General features: G+C 37.3%; 1 protein-coding gene across 5 annotated transcripts in view; it reads left to right on the plus strand.

Annotated features, from left to right (window-relative positions):
- LOC123548541 (cholesterol transporter ABCA5-like) overlaps window positions 1-25,741 on the plus strand; it is a 68,564-nt gene that overhangs the window by 13,470 nt on the left and 29,353 nt on the right. For all 5 annotated transcript variants that reach the window (XR_008371419.1, XM_053546208.1, XM_053546209.1 and 2 more), the window contains 16 exons: window positions 737-913; window positions 4,941-5,085; window positions 5,733-5,928; window positions 6,723-6,793; window positions 7,894-8,027; window positions 8,605-8,757; window positions 10,032-10,151; window positions 11,410-11,548; window positions 13,914-14,004; window positions 15,037-15,176; window positions 16,516-16,617; window positions 17,658-18,101; window positions 18,917-19,077; window positions 20,153-20,276; window positions 20,780-20,940; window positions 24,423-24,554. Coding sequence is in view for 4 of the 5 variants with exons in the window: in XM_053546208.1 (XP_053402183.1) it covers window positions 737-913; window positions 4,941-5,085; window positions 5,733-5,928; window positions 6,723-6,793; window positions 7,894-8,027; window positions 8,605-8,757; window positions 10,032-10,151; window positions 11,410-11,548; window positions 13,914-14,004; window positions 15,037-15,176; window positions 16,516-16,617; window positions 17,658-18,101; window positions 18,917-19,077; window positions 20,153-20,276; window positions 20,780-20,940; window positions 24,423-24,554 (2,490 nt within the window). In the remaining variant the exon portion in view is untranslated. The remainder of the gene's footprint in view (window positions 1-736; window positions 914-4,940; window positions 5,086-5,732; window positions 5,929-6,722; window positions 6,794-7,893; window positions 8,028-8,604; window positions 8,758-10,031; window positions 10,152-11,409; window positions 11,549-13,913; window positions 14,005-15,036; window positions 15,177-16,515; window positions 16,618-17,657; window positions 18,102-18,916; window positions 19,078-20,152; window positions 20,277-20,779; window positions 20,941-24,422; window positions 24,555-25,741) is intronic.

Below are 25,741 nucleotides of genomic sequence, written 5' to 3' on the forward strand. Positions count from 1 at the left end.
AGATTGAGATATTTCATACTGTAACAGTGTTTTCATGCATTATTCTGTGTGTCCAAGATTCACTAGATAGCAGTTATCATGCTATAATCTAACCATACTTTGGTCAGAATTTGAAAACAAAAAACATTTGTCATGAAGGTAAGATATTATCATGTGCCTTAAACATTTTTATTAGTAAAAGATGATGCCCCTTCGAAGAAGAGGGTATATATTGTTTTGCTTATATTGGTGGATCTGTCTGACAATGGGTTTCTGATCTTGGAACTCTTTGGATTAACTTCATATGATCATAATGCCTGTGGTCAGTAGATGGTCAGTATTGTTTCTTAAGGTCAAAAGTCAAGGTCAAAGTGACCTTGAGACCACAATTGATTTCTTATTTGTGACTAAAGGATGCTCTGTTCAGGAACTGTCAAATTTCATGATGATTGCATGTTGTAGATGACACAGCTGACACCTAGCGTTTATGGGAGTCAGTAGGTTAAAGGTCAGTGTGACAATGACCTTTTAGACTGTAAAAGGTTGAATGTAAATTTCTTCTCCAAGAGAAGCCTACCAGCTAGCTTTTGGAAGGTTGATGGTTCTACCCTGTTGCCTGTCTGAACTGGAAATTATGTACTTAGGTCACCTTTCGTAATTGGACTTAAAACTGAACAAAACAAAAAGTATTTTATCTCACTCACTGACTACAGTGTATATATTACTGGAGAAAACATATTCAGTCTCTTTATTTCAGACTGCGGGTGGAATCGCCAGTTTAAGTACGATGTTGATAAGCACCCTGTATCTCATTGTGAGTTTGACTCGTACGATAGATGAGGGTACTGGAAGTGTATCATACACTGTACCAGTTTACGGAAGGTGGCTTCTTTGTCTTTTATCACCAGTAGCTCTGGCATTAGGAATTGATCAGGTAAATTTTCAAACATTTGTCTTCTTTCATCATTGTTCTGAAGGAAGTCTGTACAGAACCGCTTTTAATTACCCCCTGTAAAGAACCTCTCTCAGATGTCTATTAACTCCCTGACGACTCTACTAAGTGTCTAAATTACCACCCTCACATTGCTGGAACCCTAACGTAGATGATGGTCTCCTTCAGTCATCCTGATAAACAAGTGTTCATTTTCACATCATTTTTCAAATTTTCATAAGTCCTGGATTAACTGCGTGACGCTAAAAGATGACTATAATCTGTATCCATTAATTATGATAGGTAAATACATGTATTGTGGAAGGAATGTAATTGTTCTGGACCAAGACAAGCTAACAGTGTAGAGTAGTTGTGTTTTATCGGAGTTTCAGTGCAGCAGTGCTCCACTATATTTGATAAAATGGCTCTGTGATTTATAGCACAAATGTATTCAAAATTAGGTTAACTGAAGTATGTTATCAGATAGCAACTCCTGACCTCCGAACAAAACTAGTTCAAACTAAAAAAGAATTCAATGTTTTTGTATCAAAAATTTGTGTGTGTGAAAGTCCAGTTTTTATCATGTTGATAATGTGACCTGGTTATATAGTGTCATGTCTGAATATGTTTAGTGTAGATCATGATCAGACTGCACAGATGTGCAGGCTGATCATGATCTGCATTGGTTGCAAAGACAGAATCAATCGTGTCCAGCATGATAAGGGGTAAATTTTATGTGATATGAAGCACCTATCATGACAATTTTATATAAAATTTCACTCCTGAATGTTTTAGACAATGTCAGTATCCTTTATCCAGATTTTGCTTTGCATAATATTATTTAAACTCTAATATGTCTAATATGAACCTCAGTGATGAAGTAGTTAAGATCACTTGACCCCCTACCTCTGTAGATTCAAATCCTGCTCAGGTGGTCATGTGAGGAAACCATCTAGCAGGCTCGCAGAGGAACAATGGTTCTACCAGGAAACCATCTAGCAGGCTCGCAGAGGAACAACGGTTCTACCAGGAAACCATCTAGCAGGCTCACAGAGGAACAACGGTTCTACCAGGAAACCATCTAGCAGGCTCACAGAGGAACAACGGTTCTACCAGGAAACCATCTAGCAGGCTCACAGAGGAACAACGGTTCTACCAGGAAACCATCTAGCAGGCTCGCAGAGGAACAACGGTTCTACCAGGAAACCATCTAGCAGGCTCGCAGAGGAACAACGGTTCTACCAGGAAACCATCTAGCAGGCTCACAGAGGAACAAACGGTTCTACCAGGAAACCATCTAGCAGGCTCACAGAGGAACAACGGTTCTACCAGGAAACCATCTAGCAGGCTCACAGAGGAAACAACGGTTCTACCAGGAAACCATCTAGCAGGCTCACAGAGGAACAACGGTTCTACCAGGAAACCATCTAGCAGGCTCACAGAGGAACAACGGTTCTACCAGGAAACCATCTAGCAGGCTCGCAGAGGAACAACGGTTCTACCAGGAAACCATCTAGCAGGCTCGCAGAGGAACAACGGTTCTACCAGGAAACCATCTAGCAGGCTCACAGAGGAACAACGGTTCTACCAGGAAGCCATCTAGCAGGCTCACAGAGGAACAACGGTTCTACAGGAAACCATCTAGCAGGCTCACAGAGGAACAACGGTTCTACCAGGAAACCATCTAGCAGGCTCACAGAGGAACAACGGTTCTACCAGGAAACCATCTAGCAGGCTCACAGAGGAACAACGGTTCTACCAGGAAACCATCTAGCAGGCTCACAGAGGAACAACGGTTCTACCAGGAAACCATCTAGCAGGCTCACAGAGGAACAACGGTTCTACCAGGAAACCTTCTAGCAGGCTCACAGAGGAACAACGGTTCTACCAGGAAGCCATCTAGCAGGCTCACAGAGGAACAACGGTTCTACCAGGAAACCATCTAGCAGGCTCGCAGAAGAACAACGGTTCTACCAGGAAACCATCTAGCAGGCTCGCAGAGGAACAACGGTTCTACCAGGAAGCCATCTAGCAGGCTCGCAGAGGAACAACGGTTCTACCAGGAAGCCATCTAGCAGGCTCGCAGAGGAACAACGGTTCTACCAGGAAGCCATCTAGCAGGCTCGCAGAGGAACAACGGTTCTACCAGGAAACCATCTAGCAGGCTCGCAGAGGAACAACGGTTCTACCAGGAAACCATCTAACAGACTCACAGAGGAACAACGGTTCTACCAGGAAACCATCTAGCAGGCTCACAGAGGAACAATGGTTCTACCAGGAAACCATCTAACAGACTCACAGAGGAACAATGGTTCTACCAGGAAACCTCCTAGCAGGCTCACAGAAGAACAATGGATCTACCAGGAAGCCATCTAGCAGGCTCACAGAGGAACAACGGTTCTACCAGGAAACCATCTAGCAGGCTCACAGAAGAACAACGGTTCTACCAGGAAACCATCTAGCAGGCTCACAGAGGAACAACGGTTCTACCAGGAAGCCATCTAGCAGGCTCATCTAGCAGGCTCACAGAGGAACAACGGTTCTACCAGGAAGCCATCTAGCAGGCTCACAGAGGAACAATGGTTCTACCAGGAAACCATCTAGCAGGCTCACAGAGGAACAATGGTTCTACCAGGAAGCCATCTAGCAGGCTCACAGGAACAATGGTTCTACCAGGAAGCCATCTAGCAGGCTCTCAGAGGAACAATGGTTCTACCAGGAAGCCATCTAGCAGGCTCACAGAGGAACAATGGTTCTACCAGGAAGCCATCTAGCAGGCTCACAGAGGAACAATGGTTCTACCAGGAAGCCATCTAGCAGGCTCTCAGAGGAACAATGGTTCTACCAGGAAGCCATCTAGCAGGCTCACAGAGGAACAATGGTTCTACCAGGAAACCATCTAGCAGGCTCACAGAAGAACAATGGTTCTACCAGGAAACCAGCCTGGGTCTGAAGTAATGCTGGTTTTTAGCTCACATCTCCCTGTCTGATGTCCACAATTTCTTTAACCTTTTCCTTGCTAAATTTCTAAAATGGATTGGTCCATCATTCAATTTGGGCAGTGCCATTTATTATTAGAAGGGGTGTTCACTTAAAATTTACTGACTGAATAGTGAACAGTGCAGACCATGATCAGCCTGCATGAATGTGCAGGCTGATATTGGTCAGCACTTGTCGCAAAGGCAGAGTTACTTGCCGCAAGCAGGCTAAAGGTTAAAAAATATCTCCTCCTAAACCACTTTGCCAATTTAAACCAAATATCACAGGAATGATCCTTGGATTGTCGCCTTTCAGATTCCTTCAAATCTAGGTCATCCACACAGAAGTTGGTTTGCCATGACAACCCAAAAGGGAAAAAAATATTCTCAGAAACAACAGACCCGAGTTTGAAATAATTTTGCAGAAGTGTTACTTAGGTGACCCTGTAAGAAATTTTTTCAAATGGTTCTGTTTCATTAAAAAAAAAAATGACACCAAGGCATGAGACACTGTGGTTATGTAATTTTAACAAGTAGGTGATAAAATAGTCATTAAAACATGGAAAATAGTTTTGAAAAGAACAAAAGAACAATTAGATGAACACAATTATTTCATCACAGACGGGCACCTGGGTAGAGCCACTTACCTTCCCTAAGCCAGTTGGATGACTTCCTAACATGAAGTATTCAATGCCCCAAGTGAGGCTCGAACCCACATTGGTGAGATGCAGGTGATTTGAAGTCAGTGACCATAACCACTCAGCCATGGAGGCTCCGCTCATGAGAAAAGTTATAGTTTTCAGTGTTTTTAGATGCATCCTTGCCATTTGGTTAATTTCAAATTTGTGCTCACAAAATGCAACCCTGGCTGCCATTGGTCAGTTTCAAAATTTGAACTGTTAGAATGCAAAACTGCCATTGGTCAATTTCAAATTTATACTCTGAAACATCCAAGCAGATGCTTGATTTCTGAGATGGGGCAGCACTTCCTTGTGCCTTTGACCCTGTTACAGATTAGAATTAATGCATGGTATTTTTGTTTTTATTTTCAGGCAATTTTTCTGGATATAAGAGGTGGTTTGACATTTGAAACTGTAAGTCAAGGAGAATTCCCGCTGTACGGACCAATCCTCATGCTTCTACTTGATGCATTACTCTACTTTGCTCTCGCTGTGTACTTTGATAATGTTATACCAGGTAAAATGTATTCCTTAATCTACTCAACTACAGGATGGTTTAGTAAGTTTAGGAACTATATTTTTCTCAGTAGTTTGACTTCGGCTAATCATACTTACTATTATAGGTTTACAATTTGAAATGATGTCATTGAGAAAGCATTTACTCTTAAGTCCAGAACGCTATATAACACACACTGTAAAATCAGTTAATTTTGTGTACTTAAAATTTTGTGTTTTTGGCCTACACATTTATTTATTTAAGATTTGAATGCATTGATTTCAACTTTTGAAGGTAAAATGAATGGAAAGTTCATTTGGATTAACCTTTAGCCTGCTGGTGGCAAGTGATTCTGCCTTTGCAAAAAGTGCAGACTAAGATGAGCCTGCATGTCATTTTGGTCTGTACTGTTTGCTGTTTAGTCAGTAAATTTTCTGTGAACATCCCTTTGAATAATAAATGGTACTGCCCACAATGAATGATAGACCAGTCTGTTTTAGCAGTTTAGCAGGGTAAAGGTTAAATTCCATGGCTTGATACATGCACAAAATCTACAAAACTAGTCGTTCCTGACAGTAATTTTACAGTACATTACATATACAACACTAGTCTGCACACTAGTGTTATGTTCAATGAAATTATAACCAGCAATTTACACTTCTTTACAGGAGAGTATGGTCCTCGGTACAAGCCCTGGTTTATCTTTACGAAGGCATTCTGGTGCCCGGCAACCAGAGATATAGAGACTGCTGCAGCCTATACGAACCAGGTGATATTACAGATAGATGGTCATACAGAGGAGGTGCAAGAAGGTGCAGAGGTAGAACCAGTCTCTGCTTCTATGGAGTCAAAAGTTGCAATCACGTAAGAAAGAAGTTTATCCCCGGTTTTGTATGTCTATCAGTAGTATTTCAGTGGTACAGGCAAATATGTCTGAAAACACCACCCTTATGAAATGAAAGAAACAGTTTTTGCTAACAGGTGGTCTCTTAACAAAGGTCAATTTACACTATGGTTTAACAGTGGCCTTTATAGGCAGGTATTATAGTAGTGACCTTCATTTGGAAGTGGTCTTTAGTACTGTATGTATATGATGATCATTTGACCTCCACACATTCTGGGATATTATACTACAGTAAAACAGGGATCAATCAAGGTTGTATTGTAATGAATAATTGAATAAAGTTGTATTATAATGTATCATAATTGCCGCACCTTTCAAGTGAAACAAAAAGAATACTGTAAAATCATTGATATTCACAGGGGACTTACTTTCATAGATTTTGTGGTTGCATAAAATCATGAAATTTAACCTTTAGCCTGCTAGCTGCAAGTGATTCAGCCTTTGCGACCAGTGCAGACCAAGATCAGCCAGCACGGCTGATCATGGTCTGCATTGTTCGCTATTCAGTCAGTAAATTTCCTTATGATGGACACGCCTTTAGAATTGATAAATTGTATTGCCCAAATTGAATTTTATGGTACACAGTTGTCCACGTTTTTAGAAATTAGGGAATGGGTGACATTTTATCTGCATAAAAATTTTTATGTGGATGTTAATGTAAACTCACTTCAGGTGTTATCCTTGACAAAGCTGTGTTTGTCAGATAGTCAGTTTTTATGTTTTATGTGACACATACATGGTTTATTATTTTCAGAATCCACAACCTGACAAAGACTTTCGAAGTTAAAAAGGAGAAAAAGAAGGAGACTGTCAAAGCGGTTAATGGTAATTGTATAAATCTATAAGTTGACAGTAGTTATTTACATGTGTTTAATTTTATAAGTTGGCATTACCAAATTATTTACAAGTTGATAATAAGTTTACAAAAAATTGTGAAGTGTAAAAGGTTATGTTGAATTCAAGGCTTCAGAATGGCTTTCTCTGTTCTAGAATTCATTACATACAATACATTTTGAATTTTGAAATAGTTTGATTTTGTTGGTATGAAATGTTTTGGGATATGAATTTCTTGACTTTAACCCTTTCCATGCTAAATTTCTATAATAAACTTGCCCATCTTTCAATTTGAAAATTAACTGTTAAATGGGGTACATACCAGAAAGACACTGACTGAATGGCGAACAGTGCAGATCGTGATCAGTCTGCACGGATGATAAGGGTTAAAGCTAGTTTTATAAAGATATAATGAATTGGAGCTTGAATTGTTTGTTTGTGTAAAGATCAGGAAATAAGCAAGATCTGAAACCCTCAGGACAACATAGTGAAAAATCTTGCATAGTCTAAAGAAATCCAGATGTTATCTTGTTTCTAGAGGCTTTGTTTGCACTACTTTTTTGCTTGGTCTTATAAGAATACTTAAGATTTTACAAGAATGGCTGAGAAGGAAATTCATTGCAAACTAAACTAAAGAAATGGAAATTTTATCACCTAGCTTAATCACTTACTATTGTAACTTTAGTTTAATTATTTTGGCATCGAGCTTCCAGTATATAACAGATACGACATAAATAGTTTAACTACAGCTTAACTTGTGAGGGAGGCATCATCCGTTTAACTTCAGAATGGCGGAGAAAGATAAGAAAAATTAATGTTGATTGGACTGTGATATTGCATTTTCCATGTTTTATTGAATTTATTGTTCTAAAGTGATACTAAGGATAATTGGAATGTCACTTAACAATGAGGAGTGTGTCTGGAACGTCACATACCAATGAAGAGTGTGTCTGAATGGTAAAATGACCTGTATATAAAAAATGAAAGTGTTATAAAAATTTCTACTGAGAAGGCCAAATGCAGCAATACTTCATTTTTTTATTATCCCTATATAAATTTGTGACTTACTTGTGGTTCCTGGTTTATTGCAGGTTTATCCTTGACAATATATCAAGATCAGATAACTGCTATACTAGGACATAATGGAGCAGGAAAGACAACTCTGCTAAACATCCTTACAGGCATGACCGGGGCAACATCGGGCAGTGCTCGAGTTCTTGGTCTGGTAAGCACAACAACTATATGTTTGTTATTTAGTATTTGATGGTCCAACTGCTATAGAAATCCACACTTCAAGTTTTTACATCTGTTCAGTCAGGGGCTATGGGGTAATCATAAGTGAGATGTCTGCGAACATGTCTGCCATGCTTTTAGTTTCCTACAAGTGTGTCACAGGTTTGTGACCTTCTGTCTGTCTGTAAATAAGGGTAGAAAGCTAAGGAAACATTTATTCTAACACAACTCATTCATTTTCCTATTAAACAAAGATGGCTGAAAATTATGTGTTATCATAGAAAATAAACCAACAGAAAACAGGCAAATGTTTGATGGATGTCATCAAGGATGTACCTAAAAATTCTTTGTTATGTGTTAGAATCGAAATGATATGTCTCATTTAGTGATTTGCTCTTGAATAAAATCATTGTTTGTCGATCAGATGCGTATTATTGTGTCACTCAGGCTGCGCCCTCTTGATAAAATTCCCTCACATCTGAACTCCAAAGATTTTTTTTCATCACAAAATGAGATATATTATTTCTTAATCAAAGTTAATTAAATTAAATTTCTTTCACTATTTTTAGGATGTGTCTGATGCACAGGACGTTGAAACAATGAGACGTATGACCGGAATCTGTCCTCAACATAATATCTTGTTTGACGATTTCACATGTCTAGAACATCTACGTATCTTTGCTGGAATAAAGGGCATTGCAGATGATCAAGTTGAAAAGGAGGTATACTACGCATCATTTTTATTACGATGTCATATTTACATTGTTCCTGCATGTGCAGCCATTAACATATTATGACCTTTGTGTTAACAATTTCTAACAAACTTGTATGAATATGACATCTTGTAAAGACAGAATATTCCGGATGTCTCAATGCTAGATTGACTATGATTGCCTACAAACTTCAGGTCATCATATGATATACATTGCAACATTATATCAATTAAAACAACATGAAAGCAAGAGGAAACAAAATTGTAAATATAAGATATAAGTTGCTGTTTGGGTATAGAATACATGGTCTAGTTTAAAATATAAAGAGGCCTTGGGTCAGTGACCTTTGTACTCTTAAACATACCCATAAATTTTGTACCCAAATGTACAAATGTAAACTGCAAAATCTTGACTTATTTCTTATACAGCATTGTACTCTTAATTCATACTCTATAGCAGATGAATATACCATGTAATTTTCAAGTGAAAGATATCAAATCTAGTGTTCACTGGTACAGAGCTACAATTGAACCCTTAAGTACTGAAACATCAAATATAAAGAAGGTATTTTTGTTTTACATGTAAGATCAAAACATCTGTCACTGATAACCTACAGATTTCGGCTAACCCTTTTGTGAAAATATTGCATCATGTCTTTTTTCAGGGATAGATATTTTGATCTTTCATTGAAACAAACAGTAAATACTCCCTGATGTAAATGATGGTGTTGGGAATGTAGATTTTGATTTTGAAGTCAAACATGTATGTAAAGACTATGTTAGTATTGTATATAGGGCCAGGTGGTCTCTGTACATAGATGGTCTTTAACACTGGTAATCATGTAGATTGTAGGATAGCGTTAAAGATGTCTCGTGTCAAATCTTGGAAACATCCGGCATCAGATTTGTTGCTGAACTAAATTTACATTTATTATTTTAAAACAACAAAGATGTCAATGTTTATTTTGGACTCACATGGTCAACATTTCCCCAAAATTTCTAAATGTAAAATATTCACCATGTTGTATTGAAGTAAAGTTTGCAATTTTCCTTTACGAAAGTGAACTTGGTTAGTTTCTTGGACACAAATTATGTGGTTTTAGTCCGAAATGGCTGTTTATGGGGATATGAATTAGTGGATTTCATTTTCTGAAGACAAAATGAATGGGAATTTTATTTGCTAAGTGGTATTAAATTTCGTGGATTGATGCAACCACAAATCCATAAAAAGAAATCTGCTACAGAAATGACTTTATTGTCCATTCTATTTCTTTGCTGTTTTAGATCAATGCAGCCTTGGACAGTGTAGGTTTAAAGGACCAGAAAAATACCATTTCAAGAAAACTGAGTGGTGGACAAAAACGCAAACTGTCTGTAGCCATTGCTGTACTAGGAGACCCAAAGGTTTGTGAAAACTGTCTGTGTAATTGTCTGTGGTCATTGTTGTACTAGGAAATCCAAAAGTTTGTGTAAACTGTCTGTAGCCATTACTGTACTAGGAAACCCAAAAGTTTGTGTAAACTGTCTGTAGCCATCGCTGTATTAGGGGAGACCCATATATTTGTGTAAACTGTCTGCAGCCATTGCTGTACTAGGAGACCCAAAGGTTTGTGTAAAATGCCCATGGCCATTGCTGTTTTAGGAAACCCAAAAGTTTGTGTAAAATGCCCGTGGCCATTGCTGTATTAGGAGACCCAAACGTTTGTGTAAAATACCTGTGGCCATTGCTGTACTAGGAAACCCAAAAGTTTGTGTAAACTGTCTGTAGTCATTGCTGTACTAGGAAACCCAAAAGTTTGTGTAAAATGCCCATAGCCATTGCTGTTTTAGGAAACCCAAAAGTTTGTGTAAAATGCCCGTGGCCATTGCTGTATTAGGAGACCCAAACGTTTGTGTAAAATACCTGTGGCCATTGCTGTACTAGGAAACCCAAAAGTTTGTGTAAACTGTCTGTAGCCATTACTATACTAGGAAACCCAAAAGTTTGTGTAAATTGTCTGTAGCCATTACTATACTAGGAAACCCAAAAGTTTGTGTAAATTGTCTGTAGCCATTACTATACTAGGAAACCCAAAAGTTTGTGTAAACTGTCTGTAGCCATTACTGTACTAGGAAACCCAAAAGTTTGTGTAAACTGTCTGTAGCCATTACTATACTAGGAAACCCAAAAGTTTGTGTAATCTGTCTTTGGCCATTGCTGTACTAGGAAACCCAAAAGTTTGTGTAAATTGTCTGTAGCCATTACTATACTAGGAAACCCAAAAGTTTGTGTAAACTGTCTGTAGCCATTGCTGTACTAGGAAACCCAAAAGTTTGTGTAAACTGTCTGTAGCCATTACTATACTAGGAATCCCAAAAGTTTATGTAAAATGCCCATGGCCATTGCTGTACTAGGAAACGCAATGTGAAATGCCTGTTGCCTTGCTGTATTAAGAATAGTAAAGGCTTGTGTAAAATGTCAGAGGCCAGTATTGTATTAGTAGCAAAGTTTTGTTGTGTCATCACCATTATGCTTTTGTACTGTCATGACATCATTTTTACCTGATGCAACAGTGAAAGCATGATGGCCTTAATGGTACAGCTCAATACATTGATTTTTGAAATGCGCTATAGGTCATTCAACCCAAACCTCAGTATATAACTTCAAAATCTTCTATAACAGATTATCATACTTGATGAACCAACTGCCGGTATGGACCCATACTCTCGACGCCATCTTTGGGCTATACTGAAAGAAAAAAAGAAGGGCCGTATAATTCTTCTTACAACTCATTTCATGGATGAAGCAGACATCTTAACAGGTATAAATTAATATAATGAATACTGTAAAGTTTAGGATGCATTTATTTTTTCACTATATTCGCTAACTGACTGTATTGGCAAAACTGTTATGAATAGCCTTACATGTTATACAAGGTGGACATACATCATGACTTGTCTACCTCGCAAATTAATTCTAATTATGTTAATGAGTGAACTTTTAAACCTCGTGAAAATATCTGATTTTACAGTACTAGACTCGGTTTTAATTAGTTCATTTCCTTTAATTTTTCATGTACTTGCAGTTTTAGTAATAACTGTTAAGTTAAACATACAAGTCATGCAGTATTTAAATATTTCATTTCCACTACAGTAACTGTTTACAGTAGATGCAGTATTATCTATATTTATGTCTCCCCCAGGAGACATATTGTTTTTGCCCTGTCCGTCCGTCCGTCCGTACGTCACACTTCATTTCCGAGCAATAACTGGAGAACCATTTGACCTAGAACCTTCAAACTTCATAGGGTTGTAGGGCTGCTGGAGTAGACGACCCCTATTGTTTTTGGGGTCACTCCGTCAAAGGTCAAGGTCACAGGGGCCCGAACATTGAAAACCATTTCCGATCAATAACTAGAGAACAACTTGACCCAGAATGTTGAAACTTCGTTGGATGATTGGTCATAAAGAGTAGATGACCCCTATTGATTTTGGGGTCACTCCATCAAAGGTCAAGGTCACAGGGGCCTGAACATTGAAAACCATTTCCGATCAATAACTAGAGAACCACTTGACCCAGAATGTTGAAACTTCATAGAATGATTGTACATGCAAAGTAGATGACCCCTATAGATTTTGGGGTCACTCCATTAAAGGTCAAGGTCACAGGGGCCCGAACATTGAAAACCATTTCCGGTGAGTAACTTGAGAACCACTTGACCCAGAATGTTGAAACTTCATAGGATGATTGGTCATGAAGAGTAGATGACCCCTATTGATTTTGGGGTCACTCTGTCAAAGGTCAAGGTCACAGGGACCTGAACATGGAAAACCATTTCCGATCAATAACTAGAGAACCACTTGACCCAGAATGTTGAAACTTCATAGGATGATTGTACATGCAAAGTAGATGACCCCTATCGATTTTGGGGTCACTCCATTAAAGGTCAAGGTCACAGGGGCCTGAACATTGAAAACCATTTCCGGTGAGTAACTTGAGAACAACTTGACCCAGAATGTTGAAACTTCATAGGATGATTGGTCATGAAGAGTAGATGTCCCCTATTGATTTTGGGGTCACTCTGTCAAAGGTCAAGGTCACAGGGGCCTGAACATTGAAAACCATTTCCGATCAGTAACTAGAGAACCACTTGACCCAGAGTGTTGAAACTTCATAGGATGATTGTACATGCAAAGTAGATGACCCCTAACGATTTTGGGGTCACTCTGTGAAAGGTCAAGGTCACAGGGGCCTGAACATTGAAAACCATTTCCGGTGAGTAACTTGAGAACCACTTGACCCAGAATGATGAAACTTCATAGGATGATTGGTCATGCAGAGTAGATGACCCCTAACGATTTTAGGGTCACTCTGTTAAAGGTCAAGGCCACAGGGGCCTGAACATGGAAAACAATTTCCAGTCAATAACTTGAGAACCTCTCGACCCAGAATGTTGAAACTTCATAGGATGATTGTTCATGCGGAGTAAATGACCCCTATTGTTTTTGGGGTCACTCAGTTAAAGGTCAAGGTCACAGGGGCCTGAACATTGATAACCAGTTCCGATCAATAACTTGAGAACCACTTGACCCAGAATGTTGAAACTTCATAGGATGATTGAACATGCAGAGTAGATGACCCCTATTGATTTTGGGGTCAGTCTATTAAAGGTCAAGGTCACAGTGGCCTGTTCATGTAAAATCATTTTTTGGAAATAACTTGAGAACCACTTGACCTACAATGTTGAAACTTAATAGGATGATTGGACATGCAGAGTAGATGACCCCTATTTATTTTGAGGTCACTTGATCAAAGGTCAAGGTCACAGAAGCCTGAACAGTGACTTGAGAACCACTAGGCCAAGAGTGTTGAAATTTAGCGGGATGATTGGACATGCAAAGTAGATGATCCCTATTGCAGCCAACCATCAGTGTGTCTCTGATGACTTTCGCTCCTGACCCCTATTGACTTCTTGCCTATAGGACTTTGCATTGGGGGAGACATGCGCTTTTTTACAGAAGCATTTTCTAGTTTAAATTGTATACAGTTGGAAATGAACCAGATTTATTTTGATCAGTCAGTAAGGGATTTTCATTATTATGGATAGTACAGGCAATTATAAAACATTTCACAAGAATTTCAGAATATAAGCAGTTTGTGAATAAGGTGTTGTTTGTGTTTTACAGACCGTAAGGCAATTGTTAGCAAAGGTTCACTCAGATGCTGCGGATCATCCCTGTTTCTGAAGAATCGTTTTGGACTGGGATACCATTTAAAGTAAGTCATCTGTTTGCCCTTGAGGAAGTTTCAGGTTCCAGTCTGAATACTGATACTTAACTGTATAACAGTCTTATATCCATAAAAAAACATGTCCTCAGCAGAGAAACTAAACTTAATTTCTCCAGAAAAGTTGTTATTATATAATTTTGCTTTGAATTTGGTGAAAATATTTGATCAAAACATATACAAATTAAAATCCTCTTTGATAAATAGGCTGTTGCACTTTGATGTTTGTTTTGACATCAGTGTCAGAAATCAGGCAAAAACTCATGTGTAAACTAGTTTCTCTGCAAATTCTGGTTTAGCATGGTTTGAATCTCTTTTGTTTTTGTTTTGCTTCAGCCTTTGTGGTAGCATCAGCAGAAACTTTAAAAGTATCAGCTTTCAGATTTAATATTTTAATTGATTTGTTTTCTTTCTATTGTCTACTGTGAAAAAATTAAATGTTGTTGGTTGTGGTTTCGGTCAGAATAGCTTATTCGGTCAGAATAGCTTATTTGTGGAGACTCATTCATTGGTTTCATAATTTAAAGGTAATATAAAACAAAATGTTGAAATAATTGTTTGTCATGGACTGATGTAATCACAAAATCTGAGAAAATGGGTCCCCCACTAATAATGATTTCACAAAATGTGGCCAGTATCTGTCCAGTTTGCCAGAAGCTCACAGATTGTTAGAACTACTTTCAAGCTCTGTCAGCACTTGGAGGAGATACAATTTGCTAAGATAATAAATGTTGTCAGTAGTTGTTAGGCTTATGCAGGTCATCCTCAGTTGTTTGGTTGATATATGTCTGCCTCAGTTGTTAGGCTAATATATGTCTGTCTCAGTTGTTAGGCTGATATATGTCTGCCTCAGTTGTTGTCAGTTGTTAGGCTGATATATGTCTGTTTCAGTTGTTAGGCTGATATATGTCTGCCTCAGTTGTTAGGCTAATATATGTCTTCCTCATTTGTTAGGCTGATATGTGTCTGCCTCAGTTGCAGTAGTGGCATCAACTAAATTTTTGTAATGTATATGTATTATAGTATGGTAGTAGAACCAGATTGTGACACGCAGAAGGTCAGTTCAGTGGTGTCAGGTATAGTTTCTGGGTCAGAAATTAACAGGATACATGGGAAAGAACTTGACATAACCCTGCCATATGATGGTGTCAGCAAATTCTCAGGTATGAATTTTTCCTTTTGTCACTGCTATTTGGTTGTCTTTAATCACAGAAATTTGCTAGGTTTGAATTAAAGCTTTTCCTCACTGTGTGTCAGCAATATAATTTTAAGTTTTCTACCAGGGCCTAGGGATCAATGTTATAAAAAACCCATCTTAAAACTTCTTACTTTGCTCTGAACAAAATTTGATATTGGCCAATAGATAAGTTGCATTATCAACACAGATTTGAAATTGACAAAGAGCTAAACTGCATTCTGAGAGTAAACTCTATATTATAACCTATGGAGGCCTGAATAGCTGAGTGGTTTAGGTCACTTAGAATCACTAACTCCTCAATGCTGCAGGTGCAGAATGGTGCTTACTGTGTAGGAGTTTTTTCTTATGAGAGAGCCATCCAGCTGGCTTACAGAAAGTTGGTGGTTCTACCCAGAGGCCCAGCCATGCCTGTGGTAATGTCTGGAGGGGCACCTGGAGTCTTGAACTTCTTCCACCAAGAAATGCTGGAAAGGCATTGTTTGACCTATAATTATGTTTGTGCACTTCAGGCACAACAAATTAATGAACTCAAAAGTCTCCTTTTGGATGTAGAATTCTTTCATGTGACGAAACCTTACAGCTGGCTTACGTAAGGTCTGTAGTTCCATCAAGGTGCCCATCTATGTCTGAAATAATGCCCATACTAACACATTGGCTGTTCCTCCGTCAGAAGCTAGAAAATTGCCATATGACCAATAAATTTGATGTTATTACATTCAATCTAACAAAAACAAAGAAAAAAAAACCTTGGAACATTTTTTATGGCATCTACAGTAAAGACCGTCTACACTGACCGACCTTCGGAGAATTTCAAAAAGGTCATTGTAGACAGGGAGTCAATATACACAAACTGACTAGGAGAGGTATTGGTTTAAGGCAAATAATACATATTCTAGTTAGCATTTATTAAGGACCTTCAAACATTCTCATAAAACACGGAATATTTTTAAAGGCCTTTCAGTCTGCCTCAGTTAATTTTCATTGATAAGGCGGTGACCCAGTTATTAAAATCAAGAACCACACTCCATGATTTGTATTGGAGAAGTTTTCTGTCTTTGAAAGGGGGGTTCAAAAAGTCATCTTAAAGGTTCAGAGTCTTGGTTTGGAGCTAAGAAATCATGGTCGCTGTATGCATCAAACAGGGGGTCGCTAGAAACAAGCTAGTTTTATTGTGAAATGTATCGGGAGGAAATTAAAAGGTCGTTGTAGACAGAAAGTCGATGAAAGCAAGGGGTCGCTAAGCCAGTCTTTACTGTACTTACATTTTGACAGAATTTAATCAATTTTTTCCGTCTGTTTTTCAGAATTGTTTTCAGTTTTAGAGAATCCATCTACAGCACAGTCACTTGGTGTAAAAAACTTTGGTGTTTCTATGACAACATTGGAGGAAGTGTTCCTTAAACTTGGTAAAGCTATTAATATGTATGTCCAGTACTTCATGTTTTGTAAATAAATACAAAGAGACAAGGACATAAATTAACACACTGAGACAAGGTTGTAAAGAAAGGCAGGGAGAAAAAGAACATAAATATATGCATAGAGACAAGGAGAGATAAAATACACAGAGACATGGATGTTGTTAAATACATGGAGTAATTGACATAAATATCTGTGCTGTTTATGTTCTTTATTTGGATACATACTGCTATTCATGATTTAGAAATCTGTGAACTCCAGAATATTACTTGAAAATTTTACTTTATATAGTGCAGGGTAAAAACCATTTAATATGACATTTATTTGGTGTGTAACAATATGGACCAATGGAAATTAGTTTATTTATACCATAGATCATATACAGTACAACTTGCATTAATAGACCACATAAGGGAAACTGAAAAAGTGGTCTTTTAACATGAATGGCCCGTTGATACAACTTATTTTAGTATTTAACCACACGTAAATGACATGTAAAAGTGGTCTCTTATTGTAAGTGGTCTCTTATTGCAAGTGGTCTGTTATTGCAAGTGGTCTCTTATTGCAAGTGGTCTGTCAATGCAAGTGGTCTCTTATTGCAAGTGGTCTGTTAATGCAAGTGATCTCTTATTGCAAGTGGTCTCTTATTGCAAGTGGTCTCAATAAACTTGATCTCTCAAGCTAGTTTACTGTTTTGTACAACTTGCAGTAAGCGACCACAGAAGAGAATGGCAAAAGGTGGTTTCCGCTCAATCTGGTCAGGATCCATGCTGTTCGCTTTCAAAGCCTATTGCAGTTAGAGAAACTGTTAGCGAACAGCATGAATCCTGACCAGACTGTGTGGATGCGCAGGCTGGTCTGGATCCATGCTGGTCGCAAATGCACTATGTTGGTCTCTCATGGCATGGCTCATTTGTTTTTTAGCCGCACAAAAAGGAACTGAAAAGGGTCTGTTAATAAATATTATGTCTCAAGCAAGTTGATTGTTATATACAAAATTGAGTTATAAATGTTTTTGAATATATTACAGAAGAAGATATTGATATTGAACTGGATGTGGTCGGAAATGGAAACAAAAATAACGATTCTACCAAACTTTTACCATTGCCCCACAAACCAGGCAGCTATGGTACAGGAGCTGACAATGAACCTCACAATGACGGAAATCCGTCAGATACAGTGAAATGTGTTGAAGGCAAGGAATTATTTATGCAGAGATTTTGGGCACTCTGCTTGCTACGGGCCAAAAAATTCCTTGCGACTGGACCATACGTGTTTACTCAGCTGATACTACCAGTCATATTCCTGATTATTGGTTTAATACTATCAAAAACGCTACAGTCAAACACACAGTCTACGACCCAGCAATCACCACTAACCTTATCTCCAGCCATGTATACCAAATTGAAGGCACTATCAAACCAGTATTTCCCATACGACACAGTACCAAGACTTCTTATCAGGGACACAGTCAGTAAGTGATATTCATTCTATATATATAGCAGCATTAATTTTTGAGAATTTACTCAAATCATTTAATTTTGTAGTCATAAAATTGTGTGGATTTTGCAAAAATGACTGTTTGATAGGGACATTAATTCATGGGTTTCAAAAGAAAATTAATGGAAAATTTGGTAATTTGTCTGGATTTAATTTCTGGGTAAACCTGGAAATTCATAAAAACAGTCTCCACATGAATATTAGCCCATTTTTCAATTTGGCCAGTACTATTTACTGTAAAAAGGGGTGCTTAACAAAAAAGATATTGACTGAATGGCAAACAGTGCAAATCATGATCAGACTGGACTGCAGGGATGTGCAGGCTGATCATGATCTACACTGGTTGCAAAGGCAGAATCAATTGTGTCCAGTATGTTAAGGGTTAATGATTTTGTAGAAATCTGTAAAGTATTGTATCATTATTTTATCGAATTTTGTGCCGAAAGAGATCATATATGAAGTTGTTGTAAATGTTCTTTTTATTCCAAAATGCAAATTTCTGTATAGAAAATGTTAACAGATGGATGTGTTTTCAGTATCATTAGTGCAGGGTTGTATTTTTCTATGTTAAAGATTGAAACTTTGACATAACAACAGCAAGATTTATCCTTGGTTTGCTGTTATTTCCTTCATAATGATTTTATGATTGCTTATCTATGCAATCTTTTATTTCACAACTTCATTCTAAGATCAGAATTGATTTTATTTAAGTGTTTATTAGGACCGTTATGATGTTGCTGAAGAAGAAATCACTTCAGATTATCAGTGAGGAAATTTGTTTGTTTCCAGATTCCACACTTTCCCAGTCAATGATTGGGAGTTTGTCGACAGTGTATGATGTGGACCAGTATGATGACTCTTACTACAGTGACATGTTTAAACTTCTCAACCAGGATGTGTCTCCACATTACATAGGAGCAGAATTTGAAACCCTGGTGCAAACTGGACAGGTATAATTATACTCATACTTTTCTATGATAGGTTTTTTAGCTCACCTGAGCCAAAGGGTCAGGGTGAGCTGACCATCTGGCATCTGTCCTTCAGGCATCCGTCTGTCCATCATCCACCTGTCTGTCTGGGGTCAGTCCACACTTTCCTTTAAACAACATCTCCTCCTAAACCACCAGGCCAATTTTAATGAAATTTCTCAGGGATGTTCCTTGGATGGTCCTCTTTAAAAGTTGTTAAAGAAATTAAATTCCGGACAGAACTCTGGTTGCCAAACACAAAGGTTGGGAATGTATTTGGGGTCACTTGGGTCAGGGTCAAGGTCATTGTAACTAAAAATAGAAAAAGTTAAAATAAAATTGTTTAGTGCTATGGAACGGAAGGGTGTAGGTTCAAATCCCAATGAAATAAAAAAAAAAAAAAAATTGTTTTAATATTGTGATAAAAAGGTTGTTTTAATACCATTGGGTCATAGTCAATGTTACAGTTACTAAAAATAGGTTTTGTGATGCAAAGTTTAAAAACCTGGTTTTGTGGAATTTCCATGTTTCTTGTTTCACTTTAATTTTATTTTGCAAATTTTCTCTGAACTATCCTATTGCTTCTCATTCTCACATACCAGAGGTCTACTGTGGTTCCCCAGATGAACCTCTGGCACATTTCGCCGATATTTGTGGTTTGGTTACATTAAGCTGAAACAATCAGTGTTGTTTCATGACAAATCATAGCGAACCAATCAAAATCGGCTGTGAAAAGCGTGACCGCGTCCTTCCATATTATGGAGGATGTTCATTTATGACAAATATTATTATTTCTTGATGTAAATCTAATTAATCTCTTAACGTGGAATTACCTGTACAGGAATAAATCTTTATTTATCGCAATCATGTACAGCCTTTATCCATCAAAATTAAGTGCCTTGTTTACATGTTTTTTGAAGTTTCAGTTCAGAGTTCCAAACAATGGTGAACAATGCTGTCTTTTCATCCAGTCATGTGTCAGTGTGACATTTTTCATTAAATTGAATGTAAATACATGTATAGTTGTAATTAAAAAACGTCTCTTTACATACTTCAGGCAATTGATGCAACATACAAAGTGATGTATAATGACTCAGCAGTTCATTCTATCCCAGCAACCATTGCTTTGGTAAACAACTTCCTGTTGATGGGTGTAGAAATGATTGTTCAAGGTGCAGCAGGTAATTGACACAACAAATATTGTTGTGAGCTAAATTTCTGTTATGTTTTCCACCAATAAATGGTGTTTGTATGATGTTGGAATGAAAACAATTGACTGATGTGAGCATTAAATTTTATCTTTCAAGAATTCACTGACCTAAATGGTGTATAAATGCTTTATGTTCAGTAAGACTGTAATATAACTGTCTTGTAACAGTAAGGATAGATTGGAGCTAGCAAAGTGAAGATATAAAATGTACAAATTTACAACACTACTTGCTGTAGACCTTTTTTGGCAGATGTTTTTAGCTCACCTGATCTATGTTCAGAGTCAGCTGTAAGTATAGGCAAATGATCTAGCATTCATCATCATGTGTCAGTATCTTTACTTTTAACATCTTCTCTGGAGTTATTGTTCAGAATTACACCAAATTTGGTCTGAAAGACCAGTTAGGCCTCTTGTTTATTCAGTCAGGTTTATGTCGCATGAAACTTTATGCCATATATTCTTTTATCCAATCAGATTTCAACAGGAGCATTGCAGTAAGCAGCTGGCCATGGCCGAAAGATTCTGTTAATGATAAGGTTTACAATGGTGCGGCATTTGCTTCAGTATTGTTGATTGGAATGTGCTTTTCCTATATACCTGGAGGAATGAGTGTAGACCCAGTGAAGGACAGTGAGGTAAGAACAGATTTAGGATGTTCTTTTTTATCCTATTGTATGATAAATTAAATATTCTTGATCATTTGAACATCTACTTGTACATCCTCCAGAACCTTGATTATTAAGGTTGTTTCAGCTCACCTTAGCACAAAGTGCTCGGGGTAGATTTATTGTGATGGCTCACCATCCGTTGTTCATCTGTCCACACTTTTCCTCAGATGACCTCTCCTCTGAAACTGTTGGTCAAAAATTGAACCAAGCTTGGTAAGTAGCATCCTGGCATGGTCCTCGATCAAGTTTGCTCAAATATTTCAGCTTGGCCCCTTTTACAGGCTGCTAAGAGATAGAAAAAAATAATTTCCAATGACTACTCATGACGGCTAGGTGGATCTTCATCAAAGTTGATCTTTAGCATCATTACAACAACTTCCCCAAAGTTTCATTCAAATTAGGGTGATTGGTCGCTTTTAGGGTCACTAGTCTGAGCTAAATAGGGAAAAATGTTTTAACAACGTCTACTCATGAACAGCTTGATAGCTCGTCATTAAACTTGGTCAGTAGCATTATTGTCTTCTCCTAATTTTATTCAAAAAGGAGTGCTTGGATGTTGTTAAGGGCTAAAAATAGAAAAACCTTTAAATGACTTCTTCTCAAATATTGCCAGATAGTTTGTCAGTATACTTGGTTTGTAGTATCATTGTGAAGTCCACACCCAAATCTGTCCAAATGGGGGCCCTGTGCTCTTTTAAGGGCTTCTAGAGCTAAAAGTAGAAATACCTTTAAACAAATGCTTCTCATTAGCTGCTTGATGGATTATCATTAAAGTTGGTCTGTAGCATTATTGTTATTTCTCCTCCAGATTTTTTCCAATCGAGGCACTGTGCCCTTTTTTAAGGGTCATTAGAACTTTAAACAGAAATACCTCCAAATGACTTCTTCTCATGAATTTCTTGATGGAACTTCACCAAACTATGTCCTGAGCATCATTGTAAGGTCCTCTTCCAAACTGTCATTATAGTCTTACTTTTGTACAAATACATCTATAAGGAAAGAAAATGATCAGTTTAAGGTAGTTCTGCTTTTTCGGATCGAAATTTTTGCTACAAAGTAGAATTTGATTAAACTCTGATTTTTCAAAACTTTGGAATATACTAAGAAAATTCAGCAAATAAAAAAGATAGAGTCGTGTGCTTGATTTTTTGCTAGACTGATTTGAAAAATTTGGACCTCGCACAATTTTTCATAATGGGAGTCTATGGGAAAATCGCAACTTTCAAAACGTTTTTGCAAATAGATATTTTTCTAACATGTAGATTTTAATGAAACTTCTCACAATGGTAAATAAACATATGACCTATAATATGGTGAAATAAAATATAAAGGTTTGTGTGCTTATTTTTGAGATATTTAGCCATGATTAAAGTGAATCGCCCAGTTCAAGCTTATTTTAAGACATTATTTTGAATGATTTAACATGTCACATCAGGGCTCCGGAAATTTTGGAAACTCAATCGGTCCGACACGAAAATCCTGACATCGGCGCTACCCCACCCACCGCATTCCCAATATTACATATTTTGTAAAACGTGATAGGGTAAAGAAATAAGTATGTCATGCATTAAAACTGAGTTACCAGTCACCGCGCGTTACCATACAATGAAGACAGTTATTCAGTGTTATGTGTGATCGTTACTTTGTTTAAATTTCGATGTTTTTCCGAGATAATACGAGGCATTGACACCGTGTGCGTAACTAGTCTAAAAGCCAACGCACGTGACTTCGATACCGTATACACGGCAGATACTTTGTGATGTTTCCTCATTTTTTGACGAAATTCTATAAAATACAATGCGTCAAAGTGAGTTACACGACACATGTTCTCTGCTAAACAGCCTCAGTATTTAAAGAATACTCTGGCGCGGACCGAATGTGTACGTTATTTGAACGCTGAGATCGAATTCCCGCATGTATAGTACCAAAACGTCACGCGGGTTGGCCACGGATATTTCATTTCACTTACGTTGTACTTCAATAAGCAACTACATTTTATAAAGTTATATGTTCTCTTCTGATGTAAACAAAATTTCATTTTGAAACGTTTTTTAAAAGACCGATTTGATAAACAGTGCCAGTCCGGTTTTCTTTATCATTCGTGGTTGCCCGTCCATTTTTTTCTTTTTTGTACAGTCGGGTTGCAAAGACGATTTTCTGCATTTGTTTCAGCTGGAGCCCCAACAAATGAATCATGTAATTTTTTCAAATCAAGTAATTATAAAAATTATTTTTATCGGTTTTCCGTGTGATGTCTCATTAATAAAAGACCTATAATGTACAATTATAGCTCTTTGATTAAATGCAGTGACCATTTGTTTGTTACCGTGATCAAACATTGCCTTTTGAAATAAACCATCCGTCGGATTCTAAATAAAAGAAGTGGATCCCCGTCGAAATGATTTGGATCCAGTCAGAAACGTTAGGAAACCAGTCAAAAATGTTTAATACACCGCAGTCGGCTGTCTGCAAACATTAAAGGATGTGCCGCGCGAGCACTGATTGCGTCACGCGCTAATTACGGACCGATTATCAAAGTGACAATCAGACCGATTGACACGTTTATTGATTATCTGAAGGTGCGACCAACAATTTCCTACTTGGCAGGTGATCGTGTATTGAGATATCAGACCGAAATTTATACTTTTCTCCATTTTTACGGGACCGATTTTTTTTGTTTTTTCACTTCAGGAATCGGTCTGAAAAGTCAAAAATCGGTCCAAAACCGACAAACCGGCGATTTCCGAAGCCCTGTGTCACATGTTTTAATATGATATTTTAACTTTAGAAAGATAGTAACAATGCAATTTTTATAAATTATCTCACAGGTTGCCATTAATTCATAAACTGATTTTCATTTCTGTATGCTGAATCCAGGCTTTATTCTACATTTTCCGGATAAATGACGTTACGCCATCACTTCCTGTTTATCAAACGTGCAAAACTACCTTAATCTGAAACACAACAAAATCGTTTGAAATCTTTATGATTAAGCTTCATTGTAATTAATCAGATATGGAATGAAAAAGGAGAGGAGATTTTGTGTGCTTTAGCAATATTAATAGGTAAAATTAAGCCTTACCCTGCTAATTTTTTATAATGGACTGGTCCATCATTTAATTTGGGCAATAACATTTATTATTTGAAGGGGTGTTTACTGAAAATTTACAGACTGAATAGCGAACAGTGCAGACCATGATCATACTGCACAGATGTGCAGTCTGATCTTGGTCTACACTGGTCGCAAAGGCAGAATCACGTGCTGCAAGCAGGCTAAAGGTAAATGAGTGTAATTTTTCCTGATATCGATATTGTGCTAGAGATTATCTCATTTCAGCCTCCATTTGAATATTTCCTCTTACCTCATTGAGGTTAAATGGTTCAGAATAAAATATTACACATTACAAGTTGAATTGTAAAACATTTGTGTTATTCTATTTATATTACAGTTGAAAATTCGAAGTCAGCTTCGAGTGTCAGGACTGCCATTTACATTATACTGGTTGACATTTTTTGCGGTGGATGTTGTCAAGTTTTTCATACCAGTGATTCTCTCTATAATTGTCGTGTTTGCTGTTCAGGTACGTACCAAGGACTTCAACAAGTTACCATTTTGCACTTACACTGACACGCATGTGTATATTCTTTATTTCCGAAAGCTTTGGAGGTGTCAAAGTTCAGAACAGTGCACAGTTATTACACAGTTTAGACATAGGCATTAGAAATACTCTTGTTCATGTTAGATTATACATTTTGTATATAGATTCAGCTTAATAATGTACACTGTCTTGAATGTGTAGAAATAAGTATGGCAGATTTTGTCACTCAACAGCATTACTGAATTATTTTGACAGATAATATATAGAGAATTAAATCATGAACAGCTAGACATCAACATACAACGTGTTACATGTACTGAAATTACATATTCCATAGATAAATAAATAGATAAATAAATTCTAGTGATATTCACGATATCGACATTATGGATAAAATCCCGTTTTCCGGTATAAACCACTAATAAACGCCCGTTCCCGTTTTCACGGTGAGGGGGGTATCGGCCATTACGCTACATGGCGGTAGTGTTTAGATTATCCTTTTTTAAAGTTTTAAACAAAGAAAATGAATAAAAAAAGTATTGCAGATTATCATTAAACATTGTTGTAATTAAGATATAGCAAAAATATCCTCAAAGTTTACTTTATTTTTGAAATTTTATCTTTTATTCTACACTGCCGCTTCCGTGGCTCGATACCAAAGGTGTGAAATTTTTTGCATTGTTCAAGATAAACAGATTATTTTTGCAAAAAACAATGTTGCCGAAGTCGTAGAATAGTATTTCCATTGTGAGAAAGTAAGATCTTTCATAAATTCTTATCTTCTGGCAAAAATAATCGCTCATAGTGTACACGGTCTTTATATCGGTTAATCTCGCCGACCCCCCTGACCCTATGTACGGAAATACCGGAAAACGGGATTTATCAATAATGTCGATATGGTCAATTCTATCAAGTTACATTTTGGAGCTTATTTAACAAGCATCTTTAAATTCATGTATATAAATGTTGATCTTTATTCATTTTTCAAATAGCATGGATTCTCTCTAACATCCATTGTTTTTACAGTTATATTCTTGTGCATCAGTTACTAATGTTTAATTTTGACTTGTGTCTATTTCTAATGATATGTCTGTAAGATAGCTTTGAAGAATACCTATAGTCTGTCAGTGTGTGTAAGTTTTCTGATCTTGATAGGTTTATGTATAAAC

The sequence above is a fragment of the Mercenaria mercenaria genome, chromosome 6 (assembly GCF_021730395.1).
Source record: "Mercenaria mercenaria strain notata chromosome 6, MADL_Memer_1, whole genome shotgun sequence".
In the NCBI taxonomy this organism is placed as follows: Eukaryota; Metazoa; Mollusca; class Bivalvia; order Venerida; family Veneridae; genus Mercenaria; species Mercenaria mercenaria.